General features: G+C 37.2%; 1 protein-coding gene across 1 annotated transcript in view; it reads right to left on the bottom strand.

Annotated features, from left to right (window-relative positions):
- Nucleotides 1-10,611: 10,611 nt before the first annotated feature.
- HCRTR2 (hypocretin receptor 2) overlaps nucleotides 10,612-12,728 on the bottom strand; it is an 87,504-nt gene continuing 85,387 nt past the window's right edge. The window contains exon 7 of the mRNA XM_016198057.2: nucleotides 10,612-11,405. Within this exon, the coding sequence (XP_016053543.1) occupies nucleotides 11,176-11,405 (230 nt within the window). The 3' untranslated portion in view covers nucleotides 10,612-11,175. The remainder of the gene's footprint in view (nucleotides 11,406-12,728) is intronic.

The following is a 12,728-nucleotide window of genomic DNA, read 5'->3' as shown; positions in this document are numbered from 1 at the left end:
AAAATTAGATTTATTGCATAGTGCTATGAAAAATAATAACTGAGATGTTCATTAGGATTTGAAACCCATCAATTGGGAAAGCATTTAAATGGATTTGACATTTCAAAAAATCATTTCTGGGAAATATATATATATATATATATGTTTTTAAATATATCTTTATTGATTTCAGAGAGAGGAAGGGGGAGGGAGAGGGAGAGAGAAACATCAGTGATGAGTCATTGATCAGCTGCCTCCTGTGTGCCCCCTACTGGGGACCGAGCTCGAAACCCGGGCATGTGCCCTGACCGGGAACTGAACCATCATCTCCTGGATCCTAGGTCAATGCTCAACTGCTGAGCCAAGCCCGGCTGGGCATCTGGGAAATATTTTTTAAACAAAAATGATGAAAGTGAATTGCCTCATGGTGTAGAGGGTTACCAAATTCTACCTTCAGAGATCTGAGATATGTAAAGCAGGGGTGTGCACTCTTCAGTTGTGACAAGAGCAGGGACAACTTATCCAATCAGCTGTGGAATTTTGAGCAGGCACAATCTCTTCCACAGAATCCACAGTCAGGAAGGCTGAGACCCAAGCTCTGCATTTGTACCTTATTTACATTTTTTGTAAGTTCAAGTCCTTCTTCTCTGTTACAGATTATTAATTTTTTAAAAGAAATAGTTTGCTAAAATATATAAATTTATGTTGTTTTTAAAATTAAATTTATTGGGGTGACATCTGTTAATAGGATCGTATGGTTTCAGGTGTACATTTCTATGTTATAAGATCTGTATATTATACGGTGTGCCTATCTATAGCTAATTTTAGTTCTGCTTAACATTAATCTTTTTACATTTTTCTAGGTATGTTTGTCTTTTGTGCTCTCAAACAGATTTATTTGTGCTTATTTGTTTCAAAAATAATTTAAGTACAGTATAAAAATTAAAATGCCAGGGAATGGAGGCAAGTAGAAAGGAAGAGAGGTAAACAAAGTGAAGCTACATGAGGATTAATCCATACAATGTTGGCCGTGACCTCCTGTATACTTGTTAAGGTGTGAGTGGACGGGTGACAGATTTGCCTCTAATCCTTCTAGCAGGCAATTGGAAAAGGGAGTACAATTTTCTTTTTAAATAGCAAATTGTGCAATGTTCTTAAGATGAAAGCAAGTATTCCTGGACTAAGTCCAGGCAGAAAATTTGTTTTATATACTCCTTGATAAGATACCTTGGAATGCCATGGACAATGTCCTCCACACTCTTCTTAGTGCTCTTCTTGCAATGCTTCTCAGTGAAGGGTGCTATCATCATATCAAAGTACAATAAGACATGCAACGTCCGCATTATTCTGTGCGTGTATGTTTACTGTACTAAGAAGGAAGGAGAGGACGCAGCTCCACTTGGGGATCATGTAAGGATGAATTTTAAAGTAACTGGAGGAAAAAACAGACTGCGTATCCTACAGAAAATTCTCCAAAGGTATTGTTTCCTGTCTTAGGTTTTGATATGGAAATTAAAAGTGTTCTATAAATTCTATTTATCTTCTAATTATCTCCAGTTAGTTTCTAAAAGGCCATTTGGAAGTCTATTTATAGGTTAGTCCCAAGAGATACCATCTGGTGGTGGTAAAGTTTTGCTTTGACTTACAACTTTTTTTGTTATCAAATATTGTCAGTTGAAAATTTGTAACTGGGAGGATAGCCGTGAATCTTGACAAGAGCCTGCAATGCAGTGATGTTAAACAGAAAAGAGCAGAGCCATATAATTTAGCTCTCATGAAACTGGTGTTGGGTTGACATTTTCTGAAAATAAGAAACCTAGCAAGACCAAGGGCTCAAATGAAATGTTGCCTCTTCAAGTCAGAAGTGGGCAGAGAGGCCCATAGACTATAAATATTCTCAAGATATGATAGAGTAGGCTCTAAAACAGAAAAGTGAGCAGTTGACCCCCTAGAGTCCTAGGGAATATATCAATGGTCAATTTCAGCCTAGGTTTGCTAAATCAGAGTCCCCAAGTTTCACCCTAGACCGACTAAAGCAGAGCATTGGAGGTGGTGTCAGAGGATCTGCATTTTTAACAAGAATCTCAGGGGATTCTGAAGCAGAGATGGCTTGGTAGTCTCTGCCATGAAATCCTGGCCACAATAATTTGAGTTTGGAAATAAAGTATCATCAACCATGAAAACTGTTTTTAAATGTCCGAGTAAATCACTCACAGAATGCCAGCTTTAAGCATCACTATGTTGATGCTAAGATCATCTAGTTGAAAAATAAACACAAACTTAACTGGATGAGGTGTCTTGTTGTATGAGTGACCATGATTTACACTAGCTAGAATCTTAGGTCAAGAGCATCAAATTGTACAACTCTTGGTTGGTGGCCTTATTGGGTTATTGGGGTATGCCTATATAAATAATGATGTTTATTTAAAATATTTTATTTAAGGCTCTTTTCGATGGTAGTCATTAGAAAGCTATTTCAATGGTCTGTTTTGAATTCTATGAGCAATGTGACTTTGTCATGTGTGTATAAAATATTGACTATTATTTTGTGCTATATAACAGGGGAAGGTATCATATATCTATCAGATCTAAATACTGTATTAAACCAATTTTTTCAAATATGTGTCATCCCATTGGAAAACCTTGTCAGGGGAACACTTTGGCAGATCCTGACTCTGGAGAAAATACTGTGCCTCAGAACTAATATAAGCATCGCTCTTGGGGCTTACCTGAACTCTTTGAAACAGAGATAGGAGGAGGGTTTTGGTTTCCTGAACTAGTTGCATCCAGGGCTGGCTTTTACCCACATGTAAGTTGTTGATGAGTGATAAGCATGAAAGAATCGCCCACAAGAATACATAGAGTGTTGTTAACTTTTGAACCACAGATTTCTGCTAAGGGACTGATTGTCTTTCTCAGTCTTCTGAACTCCATGATCTTACTCCATTCCAGTATGTGCAAAATAAATCATTATAACAGCACAATTTAGGGTCAAGAAGGTAAAGAGAAGGCCTCTTTCAACAACAGGAGTATAAAAATCATGGAGTATCATTTAAAGTTAAATATTCAGATTCTTTTGATAAAACAAATGAACAAAAACCTGGTTTATAAATGCTCCCTCATAATAATACATCCTAAAAGCCTAGATTAGGTTTTTGCAGAGGAAAGCTGGCTTTTAGAATTGGTCAAATATAGGTATAAGAGAGGATACATACTTTGTAAAGAGAAAGATACAGTTTCCTAATAAATATTTTAATTAAGTCATTTCTTAAAAGCCAAAATGTTTGACAGTGCACATAGAGAATTCTCCTTTTCGAATAGGAAAAATGCAATAGTATTAACTTTATAATTAAATGAACAGAACTCTGCCGTCTTTTCATGATGGCAGAGGATGGGAAGATAAGTTCTATTACTACAGCTCTCAACAGAAGGAATAAAGCCAGCTGCAGATGGATTTGAAATGGTTAAGTTACTATTTTAACAAGATGAATATATAAAAAAATCAATATTAGCTATTCAAGAAAAAAATGAGATGACTTACTCCTGTTCCCAAACACACAAAGTTAAAAGCCAAGGTTAGACAATAAGAAGAGTGGTAAGGGATTTGTAAAATGAAAGCAGGCAAATTTATATGGTCTTAGAGAGAATTTGTAAATAATGAAATTATTTTCAGAACAGCTTCTGATGCAGGAGAAAGAATAATAAGGGCCGACGATGGCTGAGATAGGGGTAAAGAAAGGGCTGTAATTAATGTCACAGCAGACTTTCCACCTGGAGATATGAGTCTCTGGAGTGCAATCCCATAGAAGAGAAGAGAGGCTGGCCTGGCACCTAACTCAATAAGGCTTTTACACCTTGCTCAAAGCATTTATTTTCAGTACTACAGGACAACAGACTCTTGGTTATATGAAAACTATCATGATCTTCATCAGGGCAAAATACTTTTTTAAGTAAATAATGTATGGGAACGAGTGCAATAGCACCTGGTGGTCTTTTTTTTCTCTGGCTGGGGAAGAAGGTAAGTCCAGGATGAGACTAGCGAACTGGGATAAAATAAAAGGGTAAAGAATCCAGCAGTCCCACTGGGGTTGAGAAGGAAAGTTGTAGTGGGAACGTAAGTGTGATATTCAAGGATGGATAAGTGATCGTTGGCTCAGAATAGACTATTAGAGTTTGCATGTCAGAGAAGAACCTGTTGTCATAAGCGATAAGGCGTAAGGTACAGCCCGGGAGCTGCATTATTTAAAGCTGTGAGAGTGGTTTCATGAAGAACAGTGGATGTCAAAGTCTTTCACATTAAGAAGGTCAAGGAAATGTAAAGCTGGATTCTGGGTGCATAATCCGCAGGGACCCAGGGCTGGAGAGTCTGCCTTCAAGCCAGGTGCTAACGTATGTGAGTGAAAGGAAGAGAGATCCAGAGTCGGCAATGCCAGCAGCAGCAGGAGGTCAGTAACGCTAAAGCCCCACAAAGGGGCCAACCCTTATGAATGGAAGGGTGGCCATCTGGGTTTAGGATTGGAGAGGGCAACTGGTGCAACTTCCTAATTTGGTGGTGGTTGGAGAATGGGAATTAGTGTTCTCAACATCTGGCTTAATTTTGGTAAAGTTCAAAAGTATGAGTGGCTTAGGCTCTGAGAATATAGGGCGTTTTGCTCTCAGTGGAAAAGAAATTCCAGAGAGCACATGGAAAGGATTGATAGAAAATGTAACAAAAGAATTAAATGGGGAAAAAATTGCCAAGTGACTATTAATTCAAGAGATATTTATAAAGTAACTTCTATCTGTGGGTCACCAATCTAGAAACTAGAGATATAGCACTAAACAACTTAAAGAAGGTCATGCACCAAGAACCTTAGATTCTTATTGACTATTTACATGAAATTTTGTAGGACATGGGCAGTTTACAGATTTCTCCTTTTCATTTGTTCCAAATTGTTATAACCATAGGAGTGCTAAATAAACAAATATAAAGGAAGGAAAGGAAGGAAAGGGAGGAAGGAAGAAGGAAGGAAGGAAGGAAGGAAGAAAGGAAGGAAGGAAGGAGGGAGGGAGGGAGGGAGGGAGGGAGGGAGGGAATTACCTTAGAGAAAAAGCTGTCTAGAATAGCAGAAATATGGAACCCAGATATTTGTAAACATTGAAGAAAACTAGCCACCAAACTAAAAGGTATAATTTAAGAGAGGTGTAAACTAGCTAAAGAAGAGAGATCTTAAAAATGCTGAGATAGAAACTTAATTTTCATTGTAGGATACTCTCAGACTAAATAGCTGAGTGACATCTATCATCTATCGCAATCACTCAGTTACCTATAGCTCAGTTACACACATAAATGTATACACATATGTATATGGTTGGTAATACTCTAAAATGATCATTTTCCCATTCTTTAATAGATTTTTCTGCATGATCTAGACACAGCTTTATAAACAAGTTCTCCACCTCATTTACCTGAACTATCTAAGGAGAGCTTTTATATCTGAACCCCTGTAGAAGGGAACACCACTTCTTTCTGGAGATGCTCTTGTTAATACATCTGCAATAAATTAAGCTGCATGTTGCCATGTATTGTTAAGGATTTCCCAGTTTCACAAACATTATGTCTGCACCATTCTCCCTTTGGGAAATTACATTAACTCAAATGTTGTGAAATTAATTAGAAATTGCATAATAAACAACAGTTTGTATTTTTTTCAATTGAGGATTATCTTTCTGTTATTGCCTAGAGGCAGGGCCTCTGGATGGAATAGATGTTTATTTCCAAAAGTGGCACAAGCAGTACTTCCTTAGGCATATGTCCCTAGTGACCTGCCATGACCTTGGCCTTAGAATCTCAAAACTGGGATCCCTTCCAAGTTGAGGCAACAAGCTTAGCTGGAGCTTGGAAAAGGAGCTGACCCTGATCCAGAGACCACTGATAAACATAGATATTCTGGGAAGAAAATAAACTGCTTTTTTTTAAAAATGTAAAATTATATATTTTTGAATATAAAAATGTGAAGATTTTTCCTTTTTCCTTGAGCTCTGCTTCATTTGTTTTCAAATAAGCCACTTGCCACAGGAAATAACCACCTAAGGCAATGAGTCAACCTATTGTCTGGGTTGGGCCGAAGGAAGGTCAGGGAGCTCCATAGGGCAAGGCAGGCTCTGGGGGAGGCCAGCCCATGCTTAGCAGCAGCTGAAGAGGGAGAAGCAGGGCCAGGCCAGAGAGATGCTTCAAAAAACTTTTCTTCGATACCCTACTTCCCATTCATGGCCACTGGTCTAGGTGAAGGGGAAGATGGTTATCTTCTCCTCAGGGCTGACTTTGGGAGGATGAGTGGCAAGCATCTAGCCTGTGCTAATGGATTCCTCAAAGTAAAACACCCTCACTACTGAAATAGGGAGTCTTTCTTGGGATGTTTACTGAGAACGTCACTTTGTCTTTGTAAACCACCCCCTCCTCAAATTATATTCCCTAGAAGGAGTCAAGTATTTACCTTGCCCGGGTACTTCAGCTCCATTTTTGATACGAGTTAAAATAAACTGCTGGATAAAAATGAATTTTAAATAAAAAATTTTGGTAGTTGATTCTGTGATGTCTCAGAAGCATTTAGGTAAATGAAAAGCAGAAAATATATATTTTTAAAGTTTATCGTTAAACTTGAAATAGTGCTAAAAGTTTTATATATAATGACCAAGAAAAAATAAATTGCTTAATTTTGTAAATGCTATACTTACTAGTCTAATAATAAATTAAAATCACAAGGTCATCATTTTTCTATGTCTTTTGACTCAGATAAAAGCTCCAAAATGTAATGCTCTATGGACAGTATGTGGTTTTACATAATTTTTATGAAATATTACCGTATTAATCTTAACCATCTTTATTATGGTCCCTGCTCTTGAAACAACATTAAAAACCTTTTATATCATGATTATCCCTGGTTATATAAACTTATTGGGGAAAATATTTGGTTATTAAGTACTGTACCAGAGGGCTTAATTTAATCCTCAACTGCAAAAATTTGACACTAGTTATGAGTGAAAATCCAACTTATCTAATCAACAACAACAAGAATTTTTCATACAATACAGAGGACAGTGTGAATGTAATTATTGAATTCTAAATATGGTTTTTACTTAAAAACTATATAGCAAGCATCTTTCACAGTAGTTGGTGTGCTATCACATTGAATTTGATAAAAAATTCTTCATGAAGACACAGTAAATCAGGCATAAAGAACTTTAAGCGTATAAGATAATTGTTAAACAAGTGACATGTTACACACATGGGATACAACAATTATAGAAATACATTTCATGAAAAACTTAATGACACTCTAACTCCAAAGTTTATAAAGAAAATATAAGATAATAGAAATATGTGGCAACTGGGAGGGAGCTTTTTGTCCCTCTTTAATTGCAGTGGTCTCTAGAAAACAATCCCAATTGAATTTGGGGAGATAACAGTGTTTCCATGCCTTTGCAGTTCATTTCTTGTAGTACATAAGGTAAGAGAATAGACTTATATTAACAGTATTTTCTGTTTACCTATTGTCTCTTAAAAAAAAATCTAACATCTATTCTTTTGCTTCATGCCATTTGAAACTGATTGCACATGACCTAATTGAATGTACTCTTTTTTTGACTTGTAACTTCTAGGAAGTAGAAAAGTCATCTGTTGTATTAACTAGAATTGAAAAGCACTCTAAATTATAATCACTATCCAGATTTTTTTGAAATGCATGTGATTACTATTATGATTTATATCAAGTGAAACATTCTGTTATTACACTGGTATTAAAATAATAATAGCTCTCCTCAGGATTTGTGACCATGGTTTCTTCGGGGGGTTGTCATTCTGATATTCCCGGTTTATGTATATTCAAACTATATTTTAAAGGCACATTTACCTGTATCATCATTACAACAATGTATACTGGGAATGAAATTCAATATCATTGTGCCTAATACTTTTTCAACTAACCCATCAATGATTTGTAAGTTATTTAATATCCAAGAAATGCTCCAAGCCTTGGAGATTTTAGAAGTCATTTTTCTCAGAAACTGAAGTCATATTTTGCCAAAAATAAATAAATTCAACTATGAAACTTCATGGGTTTGTAGAAATTCAGAAATAATGAAATTTAAATGGATTCTATATTTGATAAGATTATTATCTCATTCTATTGATAACAGATTTCAGTAACATTGATGACATTTTACATTAAATCTTTGAAATATAAAAAAAATACATATTCTATGTACAGCATAAAACAGTCACAACACATTCTTTTTATAAGACTTCTTCTCATTTGTGTTATTAGCACATAATGAGGTAAGTAGTTGACCCTTTGTTCCAGATTGGCAGATTTGGGGAACACCTACTTCTTTACCTTGTTCCACGAAGGTAACCATCAAGGGAAGAAGATACAGATCCAGACCTCTTAGCTTAGAAGGATTCCCGTAGGCAAGTGTAGAAAGCAATGTGCACAATCTATTATTCCACTCCCTTGGTTTTTCATAAAAACTGGTGTTTGTTTGCTTTTCCTCCCAGGTAATATTTATCCTTAGAACAAACTTAGCCTTAATAAGTGTAAATAAAATTGGAAACTCGAAAGTTTCTTTGTTAGAAACTCAACTCATCCAGGCAGCCGTAAAGCACATATGGGCTTTAAAATCAGCCTTTTTTCACACTGCACTTGTAGCTCAGGGACAGTTGTTTCATGAACCATAATCTCTTTGGCTGAGCTGACACTGAGTGACATTCAACAATGATACAAAGCCTCTTCTTTCAGACCTCTAACCAGATGACAGCAGGGATGAGAGTGGCCCTTATTGTAGATACCTGTGTGGTAAAATACATCCCACGGGCTGATAAACAGGTGCCAGGTGGTATTGTTCAGAGCACTGGTTCTCAAAGGTGCTTCAGAATCACCTGCAGGGCTTGTTAACACAGATTCCTGAAGCCACCCCCAAAGTTTCTGACTCAGCAGATCTGGGATTGGGCAGAAATTTGCATGTGTCATAAGATCTCAGGTGATGCTGATGCAGGAACCACACTTTGAGGATCACTGATTTAGAGCAAAGGAATTCCGACTTCTGAGTCTGCCCTCGGCAAACAATCACATACCTGCGGCCTCTCTCTCTTTTTCTCTCCCCTTCCTGCTCTCTCTTCCTTTCTCAAGTTCTCTCATTCTTACATGATAAAGAACTAGATATATTAGGGTCTAAAGGATTTAGCTCTTACTCTGAGATATTACTTAGCTATTAAGGCATTTCATCAATATTATCTGAAGTTATCTTAAAGTATTTAAAGTGCTAGCTTCCATCACAAACTGAAAGTTACAACTCTCCGTGCAGCATAAATAAGAAAATCATTCTCAACCATACAAAGGGGAGAAAGAAGAAATTTAAAATACTTTGTTTTCATTGATATTGTTTGCTAACTAGCAACATAATTTCAATAAACCTCATATGCGAGAGCAGCTTTTGCTTTGAGTAGTAAAAAGCACAAGGTAATCCCCAATTCTAAACTATGAAAACGGCTTGTGGATAATTTGGTTGTATTACTACTTCTGAAAGTGATGAGTTGGGTAAAAGCAAGAAAAGAACAAGATAATTTTTACCGCCTCTGAAAATCTTTCTTAAATGTTGTGCCCCATAGCCTCAGTTTCAATAAAATCAGAACACCTGCTACCATCATATGGGAAGAGCAAGTTTTCATGAAAATTTTTTTTTACTTTCAATTTAATGTTGAAGTGAATATTTGAACGATAAAAATTTTGCAGGGAAACAAATCTGAACTACTCAGAGCTTTGAAGCCCAGGGCTTTACATTTGTACAAAATATGCTGCGGTCCTACTCATCCACCCCCTGTAGGGCGAGGGCGAGCCCTTCCGTTAGCCTAAGCACCAGGCTCTCAGCGCAATTCCCTGACATCGACAGTGTCACTGTAACTAAATAGAAACGAAAAAGTGCCAACCTCCCGTGAGGAACAGCCTGCGGCTGCATCGCTGCTCCTGGGCGTGGAATCCGTCCCCGGGCCGCTTCGTGCCCTGCGGCCTCCCCCAGCCTGTCCCCCTCAGCAGACCTGAGCTCTTTTAAAGGCACATTTACGTCCACCCCGCCTCCTTTCCTAGCACCTAGCACAGCTGGTGCTTTCTGGTAGGGGTTTGATAAATGTTTATGGAATTTGAATTAATGCAAAGGTTTACCATCACATTTCCATGGCATTAATCTGTCCAGAGGGTGCTGTCTGGTAGGTGTTTGATAAATGTTTATGGGATTTAAATAAAGGCAAATGTTTACCATCAAATCCTCGTGGCATTGACCTGCGCAATACGGAACCCAGGTGTGATTTAGCAGTCCACTCTCCTTTGCTTTGTCCATTGCATTTTTAATTTAATCCACCAAGGCCAACTACATCGCTTTCACTGGTTAGAAGTGTATAAGAATGTGATTTTATCTTATGCTTAAATGCTGAAGTTTTAGAGATGTAAATTATTATGTATTTGTAATCACTCCAAAATTTTTGTTCTAATACTGCATCTTACTGACCATATGTTGAGATAAGAAATGTTAGCAATGGCAAAGTTACAAACCTGAGAAAATTGTTTTATTGTGTTACTGAGCAATAAAATTCATGAAAAATAAAGTTTAATAGTATTTATTTTTATAGTTTTGAAAGGTAGCTTTTGAGTTATCTAATATAATATGCTATTTTGTAAATAAATATTCTCTCAGATGTCACATCATAATGACAGTCCTTTGTGATTTTTTTAAAACGATGAAGGCAGCTAACATGTCTTTAATTCAGTTAGTAATTGCTATTTCTTTTAGTTGCCAAGAGAAAATTACTGGAGAACTTTTGGTAATTTTCAGCAACCAGTTTAAGTGTGAAATTGAAATAACAATTCGAATTGGAAATACTTAAGCATTTCATTGACACAAATCATATCATACAGGAAGCTGAAAGTGAAAATAGCCTGAAGTGAATTCAGTTGGTTAAACATCTAACACATTTAAATCAAAAGTTGAGAAATTCGTTTAAACCGACTTTTATTTCCAAAGAGCAATAGGTTTCTCTTTTTCAAAAATGGGTCCACAAAGTAATTTTAGCTTCAGATTGTTCAGATAATAAAATTTCTGTGAACAGCATTTAAAAAAAAAAAAAAAAAGAATCGTTTTACTCAGGTATCCTTGTAAATAAATATTCTACCAGTTCTGAAGCAGCCCTGCTCCGTTGGCTGCCGGGAGTGTGCTTATACTGGTGAGCACGACTTGCTCTGAGAGTTTTGATATGTTTTCGAAGTTGCTGACCTGGGTGGTCAGGGACTTTCTGCTCTCGGTGCTCGTCCGCCCCCTGGCGAGCCGGGCCTCCTGGCGGTGCTGGACCCCCAGGCAGCAGCAGGAGAACGCAGCTTTGAATTCCTCTCGAAATTTTCCTGGCAAGCCGGAGAGAAGGAAAGGAAAAAGGATTGTGCGTAAATATGTTTTAACAAATCCTGAGTAGGGTACAAGTGAGTTGCTCCCCTGAGCCAAGCGAACAATGAGGTGCCACATTTTGCAAAGATGGGGAAAATAGGAAAAGGAAATTGCGTTATTGGAAGCTTGGTAGACGCTTGAAACAATGAGGTATTTTCATAAAATAATGAGACGGCTTTTCATATATGATATTTGGAGCCTGTTTTCATTCTTTTTTGAGTCAAACCTTCTATATTGGTGAATGTGGGTTGTTTTTAAGTAGTTAACTGTAATAAAAGTGATCACCAGTAGACGAATGCCCGAGGTATTTAATAATTTCAAAAATGATAAAACTTATGTTGTATACAGCCCAAACGATACAGACATTATCTAATTGCACTCTGAAGAAACTGTTCCACTGAAACAATCAATTGAACAAAATATCTAGAAAAATATCTGAAAATACCTACAAAGCCTCTGAAGTTTTGTAATCTGCACAGGCAGAACCAGACTTAAAACAAAAACAACTTTAGAAGTTACTGCCTTTGAATTACTAACATGAAATTAGAGAGGTAGGAAAATGAAACAATTACCTTTCTAAGGGGAAATGGCAGTGCTGGGAATCATATTTTCTTTGAGCCTCAATGACCAGACTGGGTTATTGAGTGATTAAATGTGAAGATAAAAGTTAAGGGCCGGCACAATAGCAGGGACAGAGGTCCCCAGTGATTACCAGCCGCTTTCTCTGCCTCTCTCTTAACCGCATAATAGCACTTTGATTTGCTCTGTGGCTTCTGCTTCACAAACGCTTCCTCCTACAACCTCCTAATAAGTTTTACCCGCTTAGTGCAAGGCTCGGGGCTTCAGTCACCCACCCCCTTGCCAATTGCTTTCCCAGTGCTTTCTAAGCCACAGCTCTGCACGGCCCCTTCTCCCTCCGAGCAGCACCTGAGCATCTTTTCTGGTTGTCTCAGGTGGAATGTAGTCTTTGTTTTGGAAACGAGAATTGGGTGGGGCAGGGGAAGGCGTGACAAGGGGGAACTGAACACAAAACAATCCTCTCACTCACTCCACCTGATTTTCTGCAAGGTGAAATAAGAGATGTAATACACATAGGGTATACGCAATGTTTATAAAACAAAGTTATCTTTAAAAGCCTATTTTTTTAAATTTTTATAGCCCAGAAGGAATATGAAGTTAAAAATGTACATGCTTTATTAAATGTGCAATAAAATAATTTGCTTATTACTCTATATATAATTAGCATATATTTGGAGGTAGAGATGAAAAAGAAATAGCCGCCC

Source organism: Miniopterus natalensis, chromosome 5, assembly GCF_054644295.1.
Source record: "Miniopterus natalensis isolate mMinNat1 chromosome 5, mMinNat1.hap1, whole genome shotgun sequence".
NCBI lineage: Eukaryota > Metazoa > Chordata > Mammalia > Chiroptera > Miniopteridae > Miniopterus > Miniopterus natalensis.
This window is presented reverse-complemented; position numbering and strand designations above follow the sequence as displayed.